The sequence below is a fragment of the Cricetulus griseus genome, chromosome 4 (genome assembly GCF_003668045.3).
Source record: "Cricetulus griseus strain 17A/GY chromosome 4, alternate assembly CriGri-PICRH-1.0, whole genome shotgun sequence".
Lineage (NCBI taxonomy): Eukaryota > Metazoa > Chordata > Mammalia > Rodentia > Cricetidae > Cricetulus > Cricetulus griseus.
The window spans coordinates 57,644,981-57,668,962 of NC_048597.1; the positions used below are offsets into that span (position 1 = coordinate 57,644,981).

At 36.2% G+C, this 23,982-nt stretch overlaps 1 protein-coding gene across 10 annotated transcripts in view; it reads right to left on the reverse strand.

Annotated features, from left to right (window-relative positions):
* The window catches only part of Dlg1 (discs large MAGUK scaffold protein 1), a 204,465-nt gene that overhangs the window by 18,861 nt on the left and 161,622 nt on the right, over positions 1 to 23,982 (reverse strand). For 5 of the 10 annotated variants that reach the window (XM_027412872.2, XM_027412876.2, XM_027412871.2 and 2 more), the window contains 5 exons: positions 22,650 to 22,752; positions 18,433 to 18,547; positions 16,331 to 16,507; positions 11,586 to 11,655; positions 7,251 to 7,350 (listed from right to left, as the gene is read on the reverse strand). In XM_027412872.2, the coding sequence (XP_027268673.1) occupies positions 7,251 to 7,350; positions 11,586 to 11,655; positions 16,331 to 16,507; positions 18,433 to 18,547; positions 22,650 to 22,752 (565 nt within the window). Of the gene's footprint in view, positions 1 to 6,539; positions 6,574 to 7,250; positions 7,351 to 11,585; positions 11,656 to 16,330; positions 16,508 to 18,432; positions 18,548 to 22,649; positions 22,753 to 23,982 lie in introns of all 10 variants that reach the window. The other 5 variants (XM_027412879.2, XM_027412875.2, XM_027412880.2 and 2 more) reach the window with 2 other exon arrangements.

Sequence of the window (23,982 nt, forward strand, 5' to 3'; positions counted from 1 at the left end):
CTTCTTCTGGGAACCTGTACCGTTGCCTTCAGAGGCTGGAATTACCATACCCACTCAACATTTACATGGGTCCTGGGGATTTGAACTCTGGTCCTTATACCTGTAGGGGCAACCTTCTCAACACTGAGCTATCTTTTCAGCTTCCCCCACTCCATTTCTTTTTCATGTTACTACGTGGACTTTAACACAATCATTGAAATTCCTGAATGATATTCAATTTAATTTATAAATTGTAATTTACCATTATTTAAACATTTCAGTTTGCTTTAAACTGTTTTTTATTTTATTTTATTTTTTTAATATTCTGGTTGTGAGCTTAGCTTTTAACAGCTGAGCCATCTCTCCAGCCCTAAACTGTTTTCTATAACATTAATAATTTTTTTTTTTTTTTTTTTTTTGCTTTTTCGAGACAGGGTTTCTCTGTGTAGCTTTGGAGCCTATCCTGGCACTCACTCTGGAGACCAGGCTGGCCTCGAACTCACATAGATCCGCCTGCCTCTGCCTCCCGAGTGCTGGGATTAAAGGCGTGCGCCACCAACGCCCGGCTAACATTAATAATTTAAATGTCTTCGTTTATATCATTTTTTTGCCTATCCTATTTCTTTAAAATTTGTTACAAGTAGGAACTGAATGCCAGATTAATAAAACAAAACCCTTTGAAACCTGTACTAGGACTGACATTAAAATCTTTAATCTTCAATTATCTGGAGGAGAAGAATAAGTGGGTATGTAAGAGACAAAACTGATCATGCTGGGAATTATGAAGTGGGTAAAAGAATACAGGGCTTATGTTTACTATTCCACCCTTCAATCTGACAGACTATAGAATAAAAAGTTACTATTCTTTCTGTTTTACTTCACCTACTCACCTTGAACTCTCTAAAACTCCCGGAAGATATACTATAATAAACTTTGTGGGTTCTTACATTTTTCTGTACTTAGTTCCTCTATGACAAAACCTTGTTAATCTGAGTGTAGGCTTTGAACTAGGACAATCATTGGTACTGCCCGAGAACTAACCAGAAAGATAAAGTGCCCCTCCTCTAAAAATCATCTTTTGGGGGTGGGGCTGTAGCTCAGTGGTACAGCCCTTGCTTAGCATGCAGGAAGAAGCACCTGGGTCAAGCCCTTGCTCTGCCAAAATAAAAACATAACAAAAACTTGAACATAACTTGACAAAAAAAGTGAGACAGCTAATACACAGATTAATAGGTATTTAAATTTACTTACAACAAAACCAGACAAGCAGAGACAGGGATATAAAGCAGCCAGAACCATCTACTGGGGTTAGGATTATGGGTAAAAACAGTCTGGACAATTATTTGCCAGCACAGTCATCCCTGAATATCCACCAGAGATTGCTCCAGGACTCTACAGCTGATACAATTTGAGGATGTGAAGGTCCCTTTCATGAAACTTGTAGGATTTGCACTTTCCCCCCACTCTTTTCTTTCCTTGCTAGACAGCCTCGTGTAATCCAGGCTGCCCTATAATAGGTAGCCAAGTCTGTCACTGAACTCCTTTTCACAGAGCCTCTATCCTCCCAAATGCTGGACTATAGGCAGAGTGACATAGTCGTCTCCCATTTACATTAATCCATTTTGATTCTATAATACCCAGTACAGTGTAAATAATAGCTGTACAGTATTGTTCAGAGAATGAGAAGGAAATTAAAGCCAATTTAATATACACCACTAGAGGCTGTGAATCAATAATAGTAAATGAAAGTGCTACGGAAAGACAGAGGATTTGTGAAATCAGGAAGCTACAGGAGGAGGATGCCAACACATCATTGCAGCACATTTAATGCAGTGCTTTGAGTATGTGGCAAATTCAAGTTTTATGCTTTGCTTTGCAGATACCTGAACTTTTCTCCCCAAATATTTTGTTGTGGAATATTACTTTAATTTTGTAAAGATGAGTTACATTTGTTTATGCTGCATTTGTTTAACGATGTAAAGATGTGTTGCTTTGCCTGCCTAAGGCACCTGATTGGTTGAATAAAAGTCTGAATAGCCAGCAGCTAGGCAGCAGAGGGACAGGCGGGGCTGGTGGGAAGAGAGAATAAATAGGAGGAGGAGGAAGAGAGGGAGATGCCCAGGGCCAGCTATCCAGGCAGCTGTCAGCCATCCAGACCGGGAGTAGGACATATAGAATGAAAGAAAAGGCAAAAAGTCTGAGGCAAAACATAGATGTAGGGAAACAGGTTAAATTAAGTTATAACAGCTAGCAAGAAACAAGCCTAAGCTAAGGCCGAGCAATTATAACTAATAATAAGTCTCTCTGTCTTTATTTGGCAGTTGGTTGGGGCCCAGAGAAAGCCTGATACATCGGGGCACCAAAATACTGTTTTACCTCACTCATAGTGGCTGCACTTGAAACTACTAGTGGCTCTGCTGCTCAATCAGAGATTCGAAGGGTGAAAAACTGGAGTTCAGAGAGTTAAAGTAGTAACAGACTAACTTTCTCTCTTAGATGGCATCCCCAGAAGCCATGCCCTTTCACACTGCCCCAAACTAACAACAAACAAACAAACAAAAACAAAAAACCAAAAACCCAGGCAAAGCTCCTCCCTGCTACTTCCTGTCAACTAGTTGATAACCCCGATTCTCTGAGCCCAGGTTAATTTTATTTAATTAATACAAATGAATCACATCTTTACATGGTTAAACAAATGCAGCATTAACAAAAATAACATCTTTGCCTAGTTAAACAAATATTCCACAAGAACTTTCAATCTGCAATTTGTTCAATTCTTAGGTAAGGAAACTATGCATATAGAGAACCAATTTTGTAAAGCTAAACAAATATATGCATGTATGACCTAAATATTTCTCCCTCTCCTACATACCTCCCCAAAAGAAAGGCATATATATGAATATTAAAAGACAAGGACAAGAATATAGTTTCAGAGTGCCAAGCACATTGCACATCTGGAGTGCATAGCTTCATTTCTACTTTTTGTTTGTGCTGTGAGCACTTTCCATGTCATTTGTGTGTAGACCAGGCTGATGTCAGGCTTGTGATGCTCTTGCTGTGCCCTTACAGGGCTAGATTACAGACATGAGCGACATGGTTCTTTTTCAATTGTCATATAATAAGTCATATTTCCAACTATTTCCAAATCAAGATAGGATGGCTTCAATTTTTTTTATTTTTATTGTTATTTCTGAATAATGATAAAATTTATCTTCATCCCTAATTATAGCCTGAGGGTAATCTCCCTGAAAAGGATTTAATGGACCAAAAGATAAAATTTTTGAAGTAAGGCTGTATTAATTTCTATTTGTGATCACAGTGCATTAAAAGCTACTCTATAGAACTCTCTCCATCAGGGAATGTGTCTTCAGGCAATGGGTAAGAGGAATCACTTTGCATATGTTGACTACTGGGGAAATAGTATTTTTACACACGTTTCTTGTATCAGCTTATCTTCTGAGCTCTGCTGTGCTAGGGGCTGCACCTGTGTCGTCTCTCAAAGGCCCATAAATTAAGGATTTGGCCCCCAGCTTGGTATGATCAGGTGTAGACACTTAACAGGTGCAGCCTAGTGCGCAGCTTTAGGTCACCGTGGGTGTGATCTCCAAGAGAGCAACAGGACACTAGCCTTTTCTTTTCAGACTTTTTCTGTACTTCCTGGAGCCATAAGGTGAGCAGCTTAGCCACCACACACATTCTGCAATGATGTGCTACTTTGCCACATGCCTTCCAAACAACAGGACCAAGTGATCATGGACTGAAGCTTTCAAAATGAGTCCAAATGAGCATTTGTCTTTAAAGCTGATTATCTTAGGGTTTTGTTAGTAACAGAAAGCCAACATACTTGTCTCATCCCTTGTCCAGTTTTCTAGTAGATAGCCTATTTCTTATTAATTCATAAAAAGCCTGTCCTTGATGCAAATATATTCTTCAAGTCTAGGGCTGCTGTGGGTTACCTGTCTAGCAAATTATAGGCCCCAGGTGACCTGCTTAAAACAGGAAGAAAGTATTCCCTAGGGCTCCCTTCCCCCCATGCCTCTTCTATTTTTAAGATGCCTGGCAAACACGGTTATTTCAAATTTAACCATGTTTTACCTGTCTTCTCAAACATGTTTATTCTCTCCAAATGTTAGATTGTCAATCCCAAGCAATACATGACATCTTATTTGGAACAAAAGTAAGTCTGGCTTTGGCACTTGACAGTTGTGCACCACTCTGCTTCCATCAGCTTTTAGAATAAGAAAGTAGACAGATACAAGAAACTTATGTGGTTAGCTGAGGAGATTGTTGAGGTGTTTTATAAAATTCAAAATTGTGAAAACAGAAAGGAAATAGAGTGCATTCTAGATAGGCAGAGATCCTTTCTGAAACTGTGTGTTATGATTCACTTCTGAGTGCCCCATCTGTCTGTCGCCTATTGTGTTTTCTCTTCTTTAGTCTTATTTTGAACTTTAGCATATAGGTTAATGAAGCTGTAAGTAATGCCCTAATGCACCCTTCTTCCAGTTTTTTTCTCTATAATAACAAGCAGCCTGTAATGCTTATATGTTTGTTTTACAAGATAACCTCCTTCATACCTAATTTTAGAATTCTACTGGTATTTTTTCTGTCACCTTCCATGTTTTCTGAATAAAACCTTGGCCTTTAGGGTGCCAAGTTAACAAATTCTTTCAATTCCTGTGAAATGAAGCAGATACTTATAATTCAGTGAATTATAATACTGTTAGAAAATTAAATCTTTCCCCAGGTGACATTGTCTGTATTTTTCATAGTTTTTAAAGGAAGTTTCAATTCCCAGTTAGAGAGAGACACAGGGCAAGGCGTGAGCACATGTAACAGTGTAAAATGTGGGAGCCGTGATCATGGACAGCAGCAGCAGTGAGGGCCAGTTCCCTACTTTGTTCTCTTTAGTGAGGGCTTTCATAGGTCTCTGGGGCTTCAAGGAGATTCAAAAATTCCAAATTGACCATACACCCTCTAAAATGTAATCTCAGAGCATCAGCAATCTGTGGAGATATTCTCCAGTTACTGAAGGTTTGCATTGGCAATCTTCCCAAAATGTAAAGAAGCTGCCACTAGTGACTGGAAATCTGTGGTGCCACCAAATTATATTTTTTAATTAAAAAATTTTGTACAATATATTTTGATCATGTTTCCCCTTACCTCAGCTCTTCTCAGATCCTTTCCACCTCCCTACTCACCCAACTAAGAAGACAAGCAAACCAGTGTATGAAGCGTGCCTAGAGCAAAGCATGCCTAGTAGGCAGAAGCACTTTATTTACCTAAGACATTAAGACCGAAGTAAAAGTAAATCGTTGAAATGTAAAAATCCATCATTAAAACTGTAAAACTTAGTATTATTTAATGATATAATTGTTGGAAGGCTAACTAGTTAATTATCAATAAAACTACAAGTTTTCAAAATGCCTACTAATTCAAATGAAATGAACAATTTAACAAAAAAATTAGCTTGAATGATTATTTCTATGAGTCATGATCACCTAAATTTAACTTAGTAATATTAGGTGACTTTTTATACTTCATCGATTTGAAAACACCCAATTTAAAACAGCAACTCACTCTTACAGAGCAGTGATGGGATTACAGGCATGTGTTACATGCTTGGCTCTTATTCAAATATTTAGCAGATTCCTTCTACATATCAGAATCTGCTAACCTTTGTTTTTTATTTTATTTTTAAAAGATTTATTTATGTATTTTATGTATATGTGCTGTGTCTGTATATATGTCTACACACCAGAAAAAGGCATCAGATCCCATGGAAGTACAGTTACAGACAGTTGTGAGCTGCCATATCGATGCTGGGAATTGAACCCGGGTCCTCTGGAAGAGCAGCCAGTGCTCTTAATCGCTGAGCCATCTCTCCAGCCCCCTGCTAACCTTTATATGACGACTAATTAGTTAGTAGACAGAAATTTAAGAACAGCAGCAGCAGCAGCAGCAGCAGCAGCAGCAGCAGCAGCAGCAGCAGCAGCAGCAGCAACAATAAATCAAAGAAAAAAACCTGGTTAAGGGAGGAACATTAATTATAGTATATTCAATCTTACAGCCTTAAGAAAGGAGGCTATTCAATTTCCCCTAGACTGCTGCTTGAACTTGATGTCTATCTTATACTTTCACATAAAAGCAAGGGTTTTCTAACATACAACTGTAGTGATTTAAACTTGTTTTAAAAAGGGAGACACAAAACTCCAAACATGTACATGTCAATATTAATATGGGCAGGTGGTATTATTTAAAAAGACTTTAAAAACCCCTACAGTTAAATTTCTTTTTTTAGCAAAAGTAACTATCAGAAAAATTATAAAACTCAAAATGTCACTGAGTTTTTCAAGTGTTATGTTAAAAAGGGAACACAGAAAACAATAAAAATTGTACTATAGAAATAAAAATCCCAAGCATGTTACAAACATGGAAAGTCTAAAAGCCATCTAAAGCACATACCTCCTCATGCCAGAAAGGCACTACTGTGAATCTCAAAATGTACCTGAATAAGGTAGGAGGTTAAAAAATAACTTGGGAGTGTTTCAATCACTTACTCAGGCCTTTTGATCCCATGTCGTCAGGGATCTCCTGTAGAGAGTAGTCCCCAGAGAGCAAGCAATAAAAAGACAATCAAAGAGAATAGTTGTCAGTGATGCATAGAATTGGTGCTACAATAAGAGACAGTTCCAAGACCATTACAGGTACACACATTTTATGAAGATTGGTTGTAGATTTTTTTCCAAGTTTAGAATGAGCTACCAACTAAATGTTACCTACAAAGAGAATAAACACTGGAGCTTAGAGGCTGATTAGAATAGAAAGGAAAAATCTCAGGTCATTTTGATATTTTATAAGTAAAATTTATATAAGCTATATATAATGATGAACCAAGAGAAATGGAATGATTCCAGATGATCTAGTATCAGAAACTGGCAGTACTACACCTCTACATCAGGTACCTACATATTTTTTCCCTCAGAAATACACTTGTGTCAAGTGCTTTTTATATGAACCTTTATTTCAAAGAATTATATCTATTTTTATATGTAAGTTATAAACAGATAACTTAATACTATTCAATAATTCCTAGGTTCCAGAAAAGTTAAAAATGGCATACAAATTAATTTGTGTGTATTAAATTTCTCCTGGTTAAGACAAGTAACCTGTTGCAGCTCTTGAAACTGTCTCCATGGTAACAACCAACTGCAGGGCAGTAGGTCCCTCTACATTCTATTTTCAGTTGACCAATGGATCCACATACTTACGGTCAGCATCACTTGTTTCCTGCTCACTCTGGTCCTTGTTCTTGTAGAAGGGAAATTTTCGGGAAAAGAGGTTCTTTTTACGCTTGTCATTGAATGACTGCTGAAGAAGAGAAGGAGGGGCAAAACAAAGGGGGTGTCTACTTCTGTGTGCACAAAGGCCCAGCCTAGCAGCTACGGAAGCTGACTCCTGTGACCACAGTGTGCAGTCTGCATGAATTTTACACTGATCACATAAAAAATGAATTTCTGATTTTGTATAAGGTCCTATAATTCTAATATTTTGTATGTGGCAAACATTAAAATTTTAGAGCACATTCTGTTTTATCTTAAGGAATAAATGCTACTTGACAAAAAAGTATAGAGTTAATTCGATTACTATTACAGTATAAACCAAGCTAATATTTATTTATATGAATATGTATTTTTCTAGGAAAATTCCCAGGTAGAGTAATATATATGTGATGCCAAGTTATTTTTAATGTTATATTGCTGCTCAATTATCTTTCACGAATTAAGTAGAAATCTTGATTTTACTTTGTCCTAATTATGCTTTTTCTTTTATGCCTTTATTTGCGGCTACAATGAATTAACACAATAGCCACTATTAACAAAGCAAACCTAAATAACTATAAGGTCGTTCCTAACAACAAAAAAATTCTTTTGGAAGAGAATAAGGTAAATTAAGTGTGGGCTCTGTGACATACAAATGGATCGAGCATTTATGCAATCACTAATTGGAGACTGTGAAGCATGAAGGATGACGATGTTTATTAAAGAGGAAGCGCTCCCTGTGCAATTCCTCTGCTTCGGGCTTTCTAAGTAGAAAAGACCTTACCCACTAGTGACATTAAAACACATCATCCAGAGTGGGGATGATATGAAGATGTTTTGTTTGTTGGGGTGGTGGGTGGTGGGGTGGTAGTGGGGTGGGGGGTGGAGGGGGTTGAACCCAGGGCCTTACACATGCTAGGCAAGTGCTTTACTCCTAAGCCACAACACTAGCCCAAAGAGAAAAATCTTGTTTTGATTTTCAAATCTTGTTTTGATTTGGTGTCATAAGATACTACATGTAGCAGCCCTGTACCATTGGCAATCTACTTCTCAGGGCTTCAGTTACTTGGTTTGAAAATATTAAGTGGACTAATTCAGAAATGAACAATCCCCACGTTTTAAACTGCATCTTGATGTGAGTATCATGATGAAATTTTATGCTATCCTCCTTCAACCTACCCCAAATGTGAATTGTCATTCTGTCCATTGCATCTACTCTGTATACCCAACTGATTTGTGAATAAGACTGGGTAGCCATCTTTGTTATCAGATCGACTTCTTGGTATCAATGTGTTTATGTTCAAGTAAACATCATTTTACTTAATGCACCAAAGTGCAAGAGTAGCAATAATGACAATTCTTACATTACATTGCTATTATTGATCTCATATTGTGCCTAGTTTATAAATTATACTTGTCATAGATATGTATCTACAATAGAAACCCAGTATATATGTATTTTGGTTCCATCCATGGCCTCAAGAATCCACTGGAGTCTTTTTTTTTTTTTTTTTCCCCTTTGGTTTTTCGAGGCAGGGTTTCTCTGTGTAGCTTTGGAGGCTGTCCTGGAACTAGCTCTTGTAGACCAGGCTGGCCTTGAACTCAAAGAGATCCACCTGCCTCTGCCTCCCAAGTGCTGGGATTAAAGGTGTGGGCCATCACGGCCAAGCTACCACTGGAGTCTTGAAATGCATTCTTTCACAAGTAAGTGGGGCCATTACTGCATATTATTTTGAAGCATATTGATACCAATCTGTATTCCATGTACTTGTTTATAGCATGTGGTATAAGCAATTAAGGAAATAACCTTTAGCTCTAATTCTATAACTCAAGTTTTACTGTGAAAAGAATCATTACAAGTTAAGTTAGCAAATTATCTTAAAATTTGAAGGTTCTGAGGAGCTAGGAAAAAAACCTCTTAAGCAGAAGCTAAAAATGTTGTTGCTGAGGAGTGGGACTGTGGGAAATCTGGTTTGGCAGCCTTTTTAATAAACCGTCAAGTAGCATCATGTGATTAAAAAAACTTAAGTCCAAATTTTAAAAAGGAGAAAATTTAAGTTTCAGCAGAGAAAATACGGTAATCATTTTTGGATAAGAATCATTGGTTTGAGTTTATAGTTTTTGGCAAAATTGATGATTTTTTTTTTAAAAGGTTATTTACTCTTTTTACTGCATATATAGTGGTCAGAGTCAGTTTCCTAGCACACAACCAAAAGAAACATGAAGTTTAAAATGTTTTGATTTTTGTTATCTTTGCAGTTAGCCAAAATGAGATATCACAAGGACATCATAATAAAGGATAGCAAGAAATGTGTTAGTTAAGAAGTGTATTAATTGTACAAATTGAATATCACCCAGGTGAATAACTTATTAAAAGTGCAAATAAAAGTAGCATAAGCAAACAAATAAAAAAAAGTGTATGGAAAATACAAAACTGAAGAGACATGTTACCTTCAGTTTTTCTGTATTTTCAATAAAAATGATTTCATCTCCTAGTATCATTAATGTTATGTTGTAAGAGTGCACTAAACATAAGAAATGAAACAATGCCACAAACTCCTGATATGTATATTAAACACATAGACATATAATTTCCGTATGTAGCATTTTAAAAATAGTTAAATGAGTGTTAAAAATGTTAATGAGGAACTGAAATGTTAAAGGTTTGCAATGGAAAAAAGCTTGCAGATCACCACGTAAGGAAAGGAAAAGGAGGACTAGAGAATACTACCGAAAGAAATGCAGTTCTGCATCAATGGCAAGCGTATTTTTACCCCAGTCAGTACCATGCATACTTGTGGTGCTGTGTTAGAACACAGTGACCGTGTACAAAGTTGGTTACAGTCAACAAACAAGACTAAGATTTAAATGTCGTTAATTAAGTTAACTTTTTACAGAATGAAAGGAAAGTTAAAACATGCAACCTCTTTTTCAATTCATTGATGGTTTACTGTTCTGACTTATTTTTAAAAACACACATAAAACAAATAAAGAAAACACTGAGTTATTTAATATCCTCAGTATTTAGGGTTTTTCTTCCAATAAAACTAACATATATTACTTCAGGTTACAAGATGTAATTGCAATTTTTTGTCTGAAAGTTACAAATTGATTTTAGAGAAATTTATCACTTTCAAAAATGGAATTACATAATTTATTCAGATTTAAACTATTAAAGTTTTAAGCACTGGATGCTTAGTGAGCTGTAATGTATAGTGATGAGGGTGTACAGAGAGTAAATGTATTTGCTGATTTAGCTTTTATATTTATTTCAAGTATAATGAAAAGCTTATAAAATTTTGCTTCAGATTAAAAAAACCGAAGACACAAACATTATGAAAAGCACTTCAATACAGCATATGTAAAAGTTCTTTCTTTAGCTTACTTAACATTTTGCTGTAGGGGGTTACAGGTAATTTAGGAATTGCATACATAGTATAACTGTACTATCTTTCTCATCTATCAACATCTTCTATTTTCATATTCAAGTGGATTTAAAGTAAATGAAAAATAAACACCTAAAGTATGTTTTTGCCCTCTATACAACTTCTTTTGACCTTCTTTATTTCCTCTAAATATAGGTTTGTGTTGATCCTAACATCCAAAAGCATGGATTATAGTAAGAAATTAATTATGGGATGAAGGGAATACAGAACAAAGACCTCTCCAGGACATCACCTGTAACTTGTAAACTTATACTGTGATTGAGTTAAACATGTACACGCACACCTGTTGAAAGACAGGGTGTATCCATGGATGGCCTGAAATTCACTATGTAGAGTAGGTTGGCCTCAAACTCATAGAAATTGCCTGCCTCTGCTTCCTGACTGCTGGGATTAAAGGCGTGCACCACCATGCCCAGCAGGTAATAATGTTTAATGGGAATATAGTACAGAAGAATCATTAACTAGCTGACCTGTAATACCTGAAACATAAGTATGTCTATTGCCTAGATGCTTGTCTCTATGCCTTGGGATTATACATGTGCATCATTAATTCAACTAACAAAAGCCTAATACATCTGAATGAAAGCTGAATTTCTAACATTTATAAAGTTAATATTCATCAAGTTACTAAGAGTCTATCAAATGACATAATTTGAAAAGGTCTGCAGAATAGATACTTTACAATAAATAAGTACTACTGTTCTAACCTGTGGCAAGAGTTGCTCACAGTTAATTCCTATACTAAGTCTTCTCATTGCAACAACAGAGCTGAAATAAAAATTATGGAGAGGTCTATTGTCTTAAGGATTTCCAGAAATAAGAGATTTCAGATACTCACCCCTTTATCGCCTCTTGTTTTAGAATTGAACTTGACTGTTTTTAACCGTGCTCGTTCTTTCTTCTCCACTCTGTCAAAGCACAGAAGGTTACTGACTTTATTGCTGAGACTGAATCTTAAGCCTTACACGCATCAGACATATTTTCTAGCACTGAGTCTTGATTCCTAGATTTTCTTTTTTTTCTGTTTTTAAGTTGGAATTTCACTATGTTATTCAAGTTTGATGTGAATTCAAAACCTTGTCTTACCTTTCCAGTAGCTGGGGTTTATAGGTCTACATTATTATTTCAGGTAAGAATAATTTGTTTGTGCACATGTTTGTGAGTATACATGCATGTACATATGTATGCATGAAAGTTAAAGGTCACTTTGAGAGATCTTCCTTACATGCTCGCTACCATTAAAAAATACATTTAGATGTATGTATGTATGTATGTATGTATGTATGTATGTATGTATGTATGTATGTATCCCTGTGTATGAGAATGAACAAATGTAGATACCCAGGAAAGACAGAGTTGGATCCTCTGGGAATTTAGTCATAAACATATAATATGATTTGGGTGTTGGGATCCAAACTTGGATTCTCTGCAAGGGGCAATATATGTTCTCAACTGCTGAGCCATCTCTTCAGCCCCCTACCCACATTTTTGAGGCAGGGTTTCTCACTGAACCTACAGTTCACCAATCTGGCTAGACTGGCTGGTGGGCACACTCCAGGGATTGTCGTCTCTGACTCCTCAGAGTTGGAATTCCTCGAGTACACTATCCTGCACCTGACATTTCTACGTGGGTGTCAAGATTAAACTCAGGTCCTCACATTTGTGTAACACTTTACAGACCAAGCCATCTCACCAGCCCCTAGACGTTATTCAAGTTCAATACAATTAAAAGCCTTGCTTGAGATCACTTATACAAAATGACACATCGTTTTACTATGAAGTAAGAAATCTCTTATGAAGTACCAAACTACAGTATACAAATGCACACACACATGCACTAAGTTCCATAATTACACTGAAAACAGACCAGTCATTTTTCCAGGTCTCTTCCTTTTTCATTTAGATACTAGTTTAGCAGCGAACATATATTAGGAAAATTAAGCTCAAGAGAAAAAGCAAATGTAGCAAAACTCAAAAATTTGGATGCATACTGTATTATTCTTGAAAAATTTTGTACTGTTCTGTAGCTCTGAAATGTAAAAAATGTGGAAAAAATTAAGCTTAATTCCATTAATATATATGTATAAAGATACAATATAGTATACACGTCAGAGCTGAATAGTATTTTGGAAGGACAAGAACAGGCAACCTTCATTATGTCTTTGAGGGTGAAAGGTGAACTTTGGGACCAGATTAAGAGGTGCCAGAATGGCTTTTAAAACTGTTCAGTTTTGAACCTTGTTAAAGGACCATCTATACTGGGCATGGAAGCTCACTGTGAGCTTGAGGTCAGAGTGTATTCCACAGTGAGTTCCAGCTGGGATGGGCTACAGTCTTGTCACTCAAAGAAGTAATAACAAAAGGGTCACCTACTCAAATACACAAGTGAATAAACAAAACAAAATCTCATTTAAATCATCAATATGAATCAGGCATATTTGGTTTCATGTAAATTAAACTTTTCATAAACCTTTAATTTTCAGATTTAAGTATGATAGCATACTGCAGGAAAACCCAGCAGAACAGCCTAGGAAAATTATCTAGCTAATGTTTTGAGTACAGTAGGATCTTAATACTCACAGATTATGTTCTTTAGACTCCAGAAGAAGAGTTGGAGTCTATGGCACGGATAATTTATAAACTTGTCCCAGTATTTTCTGACAGTACCACTAAACTAGAATTTATTGAATAAACATTTACCATCCAAAATGGACTTTTCCAATTGTTTTGTTCAGTAAATAAGTAGTATTTGTAAATGCCATTCCTGAAATAAAATCAAGAACTGTAATTCTTCATGGTGTTGGATTTGTGGATAGAAGACAGTTCTATTTAAAAGCACTCAAGAAAACAATGAAGGTGCCTGCTTCTTCCCGAAGCCTGCAGTTGTGGAACTGTGTCCAGAGCTGTCAAGGGCACTGTGGAGGGACACCATGCCTTTCTTTGATGTACAGAAAGAGCTGGGCATTATAATGCCTAAATTGTTATTTGGCAAACCAAAGTGCCCAACAACCTTTCAAGATCCTCTCGGTGCCATGCTTTTGAAAAAGAACAGAATTGGTGTTATCTGGACTCAAAAATAGTATAATGTAAATACAGAAGATTTTGGGAGCTGGAGAGATGGCTCTACAGGTAGGAGCATTGATTGTTCTTCCAGAGCACCCAGGTTCAATTGCCAGCACCCATAAGACAGCTCACAACTGTCTGTAACTCCAGTTCCAGGGGATCTGACACCCTCACACAGCCATTCTACAGACAAAACACCAACACATATAAAATAAAAATAAATGAATAAATAAAATATCTTAGATTTTGAAGAATGTTTCTTTGGCACAAAATATTGAAAGGTGGTATCAAGTGGCAGCAGGATCAATTAATCAAAGTGGGAGAAGCACCCACCCCTCACCTGAGCAAGAGGAAACCCAGACCTGAGCAGAGCAGCTGGAGGCTGCTTTTTATGCTGTTTTCCACCGGAAGGAATGGTTAATGAATTCTTTGTACATACGTAAAGACAAAGTACGTAAAAACAAAGAACTACTTCACCTTAAAAAAAAAAAAAAAGACAAATTTTCTGTGCCTTCCTACTATATTCTATGGTAGAAAAATTCATGTTCTACGATATTGTTTATGAACTGGGGATGGGTGGGTACCTCAAGGTGGATCTGTGTTACTTCTTTCTCTCCACTCAAGCCAGCATGTTTCTCACTGGGTGAGGGCACATGTAAACCCTTCATTAGGTTACGAGACTCCAAAGGATATGACAACTTTCAGGAGCTCCAACTTTGATATTTAAGATGCATAATTTCTATTGACTCAAGAAGGCAGAGGAGCGTTTCTGAATTGAAGCACACTATATTCTAATCTAGGAAAGAGGAATGCCAAAGGCTGCACTCCTAAAATAAGATTTTCCATCAAACATGATTATACAACAGATGGATCTTGCTAAGCATATAGAGCTAGCTAGCAACAGCTATAATAATTACAAATCTTGGTGATCAATCCTTCAGTTCTTGGGCTTAGGGTGCAGTTCAGTGGTACAATGCTTGTGTAGCATGCAGAGCCTGGGGGTGAGGGTGGGGGCTCAATCCTTAATACTTCAAATAAAATAAAGTACCTATTTGTGCTATATAAGAGAAACAGACATAATATGGTGTATTTTTTCAATAAAAGTATAAATCCAATTCATCAATAAACTTGATCCTAAATGTATTAACTAGCTATAATAAGTATTAAGACCACATTTGCTGGCTATCTTGAAATAAGTCTAAATAACCAAAATTAAAAGGGAATGAAGCATTCTACAAGGCTTTCTTTCTTCCCTCTACTTTCTTTTTCTTTTGTGGCAGGCACTAGGGATTGAACCCAGGCCTCATGCATGCTGGGTAATGAAACTCGGGTCCTTTGAAAGAGCAACCAGTGCTAAACCATCTCCCCCACCCCCTCAAAGATAATCTGGTGACAGAATATTTTCTAGTTATATCACTGGCTACTTTTTTGTTTGTTTGAGACAGAGTCCCACCATGTAACCTTGACTGTCCTTGACTGAGATCTGCCTGCCTCTGCCTCTGAGTGTTGGGATTAAAAGTGTGTGCTACCTCACTAGGACCTCCACTGGTTTCATTTAAATGTGACAGATTTAAATAGTTATGAATCACACCATGGAAAACAAAGCATATATAAAATCACTATTTAGAGAAAGATATTTATTCATTCAGTTTTCTCAACTTATTAGTTCAATAATCTTAGGGTTCAAAAATTTTAAACTGTGTATATTTAAAGTATAGTAATGCATAGCTGCAATCCTGACACTTGGGAGGCTCAGATAGGAGGATTGAGAAGTCAAGGTCAGAGAGTGAGACAAGGTCAGCAAGACCGTGTCTCAAAACCAAGGCTGGAGAGATGGCTCAGTGTGAAAAACATTCAGCACACAGCTTGGATTCTCAGAATCAACACAAAACAGGAAATGGTAGTGCAATCCCTACAGTGATGAAACGTGGAGACAGGAGGGTTTCTGAAAGCTCACAGGATCAGCTAGTCTGGTGTATGCAGTGGTGAAAAAGAGAGATCCTGTTCCAGACAAAGTGGAAGAAAAGGACTGACACCAAAGTTGTCCTCTGACTGCCACACGTATGCCATGGCACATGTTAGGCCCTCCATAAAGCCTATAATTTGATTTGTTATACATATTTTTGATATTCACAGGTAAAACAACTGCTATACATCATGGTAATTGCATAATTATCATCTCACATAGTTATTTATTTTTTATTTTTTTGAGTCAGGGTTTCTCTGGTAACAGCTCTGGCTGTCCTGGAGCTCACTCTATAGACCAGGCTGGTCTTGAACTCACAGAGATCCGCCTGCCTCTGCCTCCCAAGTGCTGGGATTAAAGGCGTGCGTCACCAATGCCCGGCTCTTCCCAGACTATTTCAAACTTCACGACAAGTGAAACAGCATCTGAGGTTGGGCTAACTTCACTAAGCATAATGTGCTTCAGGTCCACCCATACAGCACAGTGAAACAAATGCCAGGAGAAACAGTGACTTATTAATGTCCTACTTTGAAGTGTTAAGAAAAAGCATTTACCTGCGTTTACTAGGAATCACTCCAACTTCATCGCTTTCACCATCTGGCGTAACCTGCCTGGCTTGCCACCATTCATCGTCAGAAGCATTGATAACATGGAGAATATCTCCAAATTTGAAGTTCAACCCTTGACTCGGAAGGCCACTATCTTTAGTCTTGTCATAATCAAAAAGGGCTCTAGATTCAGAAGAGAAAAATTCATGAGTTGTCATAGTGGTATTAATTAATTTAAAAAATATATGGGATTCCAGAAGTATATATAATTTATACAGACAAATTATTAGTATAGTACAGTATAGTATTTGTATAGACAACGTTTAGGTTCAATTTTACATTATATATAAGACAGATCAAAAAAAAAAAAGAAAGAAATCATTCTATAATGCAAACAGTTTTAAGTATATTATTTATTGCCATCCATGTTTTAGGATAGACTGCATGTTTGCTTTTTTATTTGATATAGGAGTTTCTGTGTAGGCCAGGTAGGCCCAAAACTCAGTCATGTTTTTGCCTAAGTCCCCTAAGTGCTGGGATATCTAGTTCCTTTACCGTACTGTGACCTCTAGGAAATTAAAACTGACACATGACGCATTAGCACAGTTTCTAGTGGGTGGTGACACAGATGCTTCAGCGAGTAGGGCGGAGTCAGTGCTGGATTCACCATTTCCAGGGCTACAGTTTACTTGGTTTCACATTGCTTTTTCTTTCCTATTAAATTGGTCTAATGACACATTGCAGAACTGTTCTGAGGATTACATCAGATTTGGAAAAGGGTGTAACAGAAATTTTAAAAATCTCTGGGTACACTGTAGTCTTAGCTACCCATGAAGTTGAGGCAGGAGGATTGCCTGAACTAGGAGTTCAGGGTGAGCCTTGGCAATACACTGATACTCTGTCACACAATAAAGAATAGAAATAAAAAATCCAGCACCCCAAACCCCAAATTTCTTTCACTATAATCCAATAACAAACTACATTGGATTCTCAAATTAAAAGAAATATAGCTATTCTAAAGAAATGAACTATAATATTATTTTCTACTTTGATTAGGTATTTAGAAATACAAATTCCCATCTATAGATTAACATAAATGTTTAAGTGTATAAGACTATACCAATATAGTGATTATTTTCCTGCTTACTACTTCTCCCAATTGTCATTATTAATGAAAATCAGGTACAAATAACGATCAGCTGCCAAATTTCTTAAAAGATACTTTACTTTATTAATTTAATCTGACAGCTGCACAATGTTGAGTCCTTCAAAAATTTGTTAAAAAGAAATATTTACTATCATTTAACTAACATGCAATATTTAAATAAATCAATTCTTCAGTCCAAACAAGCTGTCTCAGAAGCAGAGGGAAAGGCTGGACTGCAGTGCACCTGCCTGGCACACACAGGCCGTGAGTCTGATTCTTAGCACCAGGGGAAAAGTACTCTGTGATCCCCAGCACTTCCAGGACACAGCGAAGACAGCCAAGGAGAAACAAGGCAAGCAGACTGAAATACAAAACATGAATCCTTTTGTCCTAAGCTGAAAACTGAAAATTAAGGTAAAATCTTTCCATGCTACCCAACACTTTAATTTTTTTTTTTTGGGGGGGGGAGAGGCTATTTTTGGTTTAGAGTTAACTGGTCTTTGGAGGAAAGAGGTCAGTTTTGGACACAGTGGGATGCAGTGCCTACCATGTTCTCCTCCCTTTCCTTTTACAATAAATAATGTTAATGACCTCACTAGTTTAGAATTTTATGTAGTCTTTTTAGCATTACTTCTTATTTTGTTGCTTTATGTGTAAGAATATATGCAGGTAAATTTAACCCAACCAAGTTTATGTAATCATTACTAAAACATTAACCTAAGTTTTTCTATTTTTAGTACACATTTATTTTGCCTTTTCTATACCATTACTGATTCAAAGGGTCACATAATTTAAATTAAAATTATAATATCCTAACTCTTGAAAGATTTTCTGAAAGAGTCAGAAAATCACTCATGGAAATGTTTTATTGATTTGCACTTCGTAAATTCAAGTCAGTCACAGTAAAAGAATCTGCATACATAAATGATTAAGTGAAGTCACAATTTTAAGTAAAACTCACCTGACATAGAGGGATCGCTTTTGGCTAGTTCGAAGAGAACCGGACCCTGAACTAATGCTACTGCTCATCAGCTGCTCCCGTAAGTCATGTATTTTAGCTTCAAAACGACTGTATTCTGATGGAAAAAAAGAAATAAACTAAATACCCCTAAAAACAAGTTTCTTAAAGGTAAAATGTGAACTATATAAAGTGTCTTAAAACTGACCTAATGACTTAAAAACTCTAAAATTAGTTAGGCCATTAACTTCTATCTTAAGTATGCCTACAAGTTTAAAACAGTAATAAGCTTCTAATTGTACCAGAAATTAGAACCGGCTAGTGAAGGATATCTTTGTAAAAATCACATTTGATCCACTGAGAGAAAATTTCACGAATCAAAGAACACTAGCAGTTTTCATTATGTTTTAATTTACTTGTAAAATTTAAAAAGCAGGACTTATTCCATTTCTCAACTTAAAACAGAAATCTACAATAATTAATGTCAAATATTTTGATTGCTGCAATTTCCCCCGTGAGAAAAAAATTCTCAAATACAGACCTTATGCAAAGTTGGTTAACAATGAAAAAGTATACCCAAACCAGGTAACAGAACTAAATTTACCTAGCTTATAATTTTTAAACTGTCAAAATGCCAAAATAAGAAAGGTAATCAGAAGCAACACTCATTAAAATTAAAAAAAAAAAAACCCAAACATTTGAATTCTTTTTTTGAAGATGTCTATTGAAAACCATTCTATAGTGTTAAAAAACTATTAAATCCCCTGGTGCTGTGACCTGGCTATGCTCAGCTACAATTTTATTTTCAGTAAAAGCATATCTTTAACAATTAGGTGACATAATCCCCTAAAAATAGAGCACTGCTCTTGAAGGAAGTGACTTCTGTGCTGTGCTAACTAGCTCTAAGTTACCATCTTCTCCTCATGTTGGCTTGGTAACTCTCTACTGCTCTAACACTTCTAACCATATTTGACAATATGCTCATTACTTTTCATGTAGTGGCATTATTACTTTCCACTTTGCAAATCTGATTATGAGACGCTTTGGGCAATTTTAAACAATCAGCATTTTAGAAAGTTGAAAACTTTCTGCAAAAAGAGCACATTATATTTTACATTGAGGCTGGAGAGCTTTCCCAAGAAGTAATCAATTACTACAAAGCAGCTACAGTCTCAGATTCTAAACACTGAAGATTAGGGAACTAGAATGATTACTAATAATTTCCTAAATTCGTGATTTGTTAGTTTTATATTTATGGTCCTTACTACTAAGAATTCCTTGTAACATTTGTCTTTATGACCAAAATATTCTTCAACACATTTCTCATTCTTACTTTTAAATTTTAAATTTTCATTTACCTCTTCAAAATTCCTATCTTTTCCTTTTGTTTCAATCAGTTCACACCTGCCATCTTGTTGCCACTTTTTATCTAGCCTGTGTATGTTTTCTCACATTTTATCTGGGGAGAATTTTGTTTTCCTTTTTGGTTGTGTACATCCTTCTCTGAGAAACCACATCTATTCTTAGTAAAGCCGCTCCTGGGAAAGAACTGGCTGTGTGTCCCACAGGAGACATTCTCCAGCATTTCAAAGGCCAAGGCACTGAAATCATATTTTATTTCATGCAACATATTAGAGTTACCTGAAATAATTTAAATAGCATATGCATGCTTATTTGGGGAGAGAGAATGTTTAATGGCCCTGCCCCCTACTTTAGGATTCACAAATCTGATATTCAGGAAAATCTGGAAAATAATAAATATATACAATAGAAATCCACATAAGGAAACGACTCCTGAAATAGGAAACACATATTAAATATCAGTATTTACAAAAAATTGTTTCAGTCCTTTGGAGACAGGACTTCTCTGTGTAGCCCTGGCTGTCCTGGAACTTGTTCTGTAGACCACGCTGACCTTAAACTGAGAGATCCACCTGCCTCTGCCTCCCAAGTGCTGGGATTAAAGGTGTGTACCACCACTGCCTGGCTTCAAAACTTTTTTTAAAATTAAGACTAGAATAGTACTGATCTTCACTAGACCCCCTACTCCCCTGCAAAAGAGAAAAGGATTAATCTGAAGGATCATATAAAGAGAAGCTTAGAAATCACAAAAAAAGAAACAAGACACAAAATAAAACCAAGTGTAAACACCATAAAAGACAATGAATGGAGAGGGAAACTGTTGGGCACACTTAGCAACTATGGAGAAACACTACGGATGGCAAGTGTACCTATTCTATATGGGGTATGTGCGAGGCTTAGCTAAAAGTCAATGGCCATAAAAACAAAAACACAAACACAGAAAAAAAAAAACAAACAAACAAAAATCCAAGACCATATGTGTTCTGTTCCACTGTAACAATGCCTCCTGTTAGCAGACAGTTCTTATGAATGTATTGAATTGAAATTTCAAACATTTACTTTTTAAAGGATTTTTTAAATAAAAAATTAAATTAAGGGCTGGAGAGATGGCTCAGAGGTTAAGAGCACTGGCTGTTCTTCCAGAGGTCCTGAGTTCAATTCCCAGCAACCACGTGGTGGCTCACAACCATCTGTAATGAGATCTGGTGCCCTCTTCTGGCGTGCAGGCATATATGGAGGCAGAATGTTGTATACTAATAAATAAATCTTTAAAAAAAATTAAATTAAAATATAAATGCATCACTTCCCCCCTCTAGTCCCTCCCACATCCTTTCACTTTCTCTAATTGATGGCTTCCTTTTGTTATTATTGTCACATATACACAATACATAAACATTTAAGTACAACCAATTATGTATATGTTGCATAGACACATTTGTTTTCTTTTGAAAACACTGCCATTGAATATTTTTAGCTTTATTTTCCTTTTGTTTTATTTTGTTTAATTTTGTACTGTATTCCCCACTGAATTTCAGCAGTGTCTCTGGGTTTTGTCAGCTTATATTAATCTCTATAACAGTTCTTACATTTCTACTTTGTACTTTTCTTTCAAAGTGAATGCATAAACTGTTATGGAGGCTGCGGCTAAATTTCATGTCATATGTTATCTGTTGCTGAGCTTGGCCGATACTTTCTGCTCCTTATTTATACCTACATATGAATGCTCAGCTTAGCTACTTTTAAACTATGTATTACACTGAGTTGGGTTTTGCTGGACCAGGAAAGTAAGAGTAAATATAACAGCTGGTAATTATATTTCTTTTAGATGCTAAATTATAGACTTTCATTTAATGCCTAAATTATAAATTATTTAATTTAGCTCCTTCAGCCACATCATTTTTTCCTTCCTCATCATACTATGAACATCAACAAGTATGCTATTGTGTATTCCTCTGGGTGTTCAAACTGATCAACCCCACTGAGGTTTTCCTAGTGAACTAGTAATGTTGGTGCCTATTAGAGTTTTATACATGTTTACTATGGTACTACTTCAAATTTTCCATTAGTGCTTTCTTCCCTTAGGAATCTAGTCAAATTATGTCATGATGCTTTATGGTATAGAAACACTTTATACTGAAAACGTCATTCTCCTACTGTAAATAACAATAAAGGCTACTAGAAAATGTCATAAACTTGGTCAATAAGTATAATCTAATTCAAAAGAAAAAACTGAATAACTTCATTTTCTTTGGCAGCATTACTGTTTTTATTTCTGTTTTTTTTTTTTTTTTAAAATCAATCTTTCAAACCAGTGAGTTGGTAAAAGGGATATTAGGATGTGTTACGTTGGAAGTCAGATTAAAGAGAAACTTGAAAATTAATCCAAATAATGGTACAATCTCAAAACAATTGGCAGATGAAGTTTCCCTAATCCTAATGAAAAACTACTTCTGACCAGGAAAATGAATTGGTTTAGACTGGACAAATACTGGATTAGCAAATTAAAACTTGAAATTATGAGTTAAGATTAGAAATGAGATATTATTAAGGGCTGGGGATGTAGCTCAGGTGGTAGGTGATAGCCTTGCATGAATAAAGTCTGTGGCTTGATCCCCAGCACAGTATGAAACAGGCATGGTGGCATTCAACCATAACTCTAGTATCTGGGAGGTAGAGGCAGGAGGATCAATTCAATTATCGTGGAGTCACACTGAGTTCAAGGACAGCCAAGGCTATATGAAAGCCTGTCTCAAAAAATAAAATAAAAAGGTAAACATTACCAAGGGGAAGAATTTAAATTAAAATAAGGGAAATAACTAAAACATGCAATGGTAACAAGGCAACAAAAATTATATTACCTTCAGGTCGATATTGTGCAACAATAGTGACAGCTTGGCCTGCATTTTTTAATGCGGCTGCTGCTTGCTCATGACTTGCAGCTCTGAGGTCAACACTGTTTACCTATAAATAAAATCAAATACTAATGTAAGAAAACATAATCTTTGAGTAGAAATCAATGGCCTGTTATGTGAGTAGGCAAAGGTAAATTGCAGTATCTTTATTGTTTAAATACATTGTATAGTAAAACAATATGCATGATTATTTTAAACAATTGTTTCACTAAAAATACTTTATCAGAAAGAGAAGAAAGGCAAGCATATCCTCAGAAGGATTATAGAAGGCTCGCTACCCAGATATTAACAAGTATCATTATTTTGCATAATTTGTTTTTGGTAGCAACTCAAGCAGTGGGAGGAAACCTATTCCTGCTTGCAGCAGTGCTTCACATCTGAACTACATTGCACTCTCCAGCTCAGCTCAGTTCCTTCCTCTCTTCACAGAGTAAGACTCCCACTCTTTAGCCATAACAGGAAAGCAATTGCTTAAGCATATTAAAATAGCTCCAATTTTGGGGTTCAATTTAAACAACAGTAAATGTAAATTCTCTTAGAGATACTTTTTAATAAAGAAACTTGCACTTAGTGACCTTGCACTTAGTGACTAATCAGATTCCTGGAGAATAAATAAGACTTAGTTTATACAGGTACGATCTTAAGAGATTACTCTTTTCCTCTAAGACAAATTTAAGATGCTGTTCATAGAATTATTATTATTGAATGAAATAAACCCTTAATATTAAAAAAACTAAGAACTGCCAGGAGGCAGTGATGTGTGCCTTTAATCTCAGCAAAGGTAGGTTGATCTTTTCGAGTTCAAGGTCAGTCTGGTCTATAGATTGAGTTCCACAGCTAAAGCTTCAGAGAAACCTTGTCTTGAAAAAAACCAAACCAAAGCAAACCAAAAAAACTAAGAATCAACAACAACAGAGACCACAACTGTGTTCAGGATGTTCACTAAGTATTATTGATAAGGAGGGATGGAGAAATTGCTCAGTAGTTAAGAGCACTTGCTGCTCTTCTAAAAGACCCATGTTTCTCAGAAGCCAAGTCAGGTGGCTCACAACTGTCTGAAACTCCAGTTCTGGAGAGTCTGATGCTTACGGCTGTCAGAGGCACTCGTTTGTACTCGTGTGTACACACGTATACACGCATACACATGTATACGTACACACAGTTAAACATTAAAAAATAAACCTTTAAAAATGACATTTTAGCCATGTAAAGCTAAATGCAACTGAATGTGGCTATTAGAGAGCAACTCCAGCTGCAGAGGGGTTATCATTTATAACAA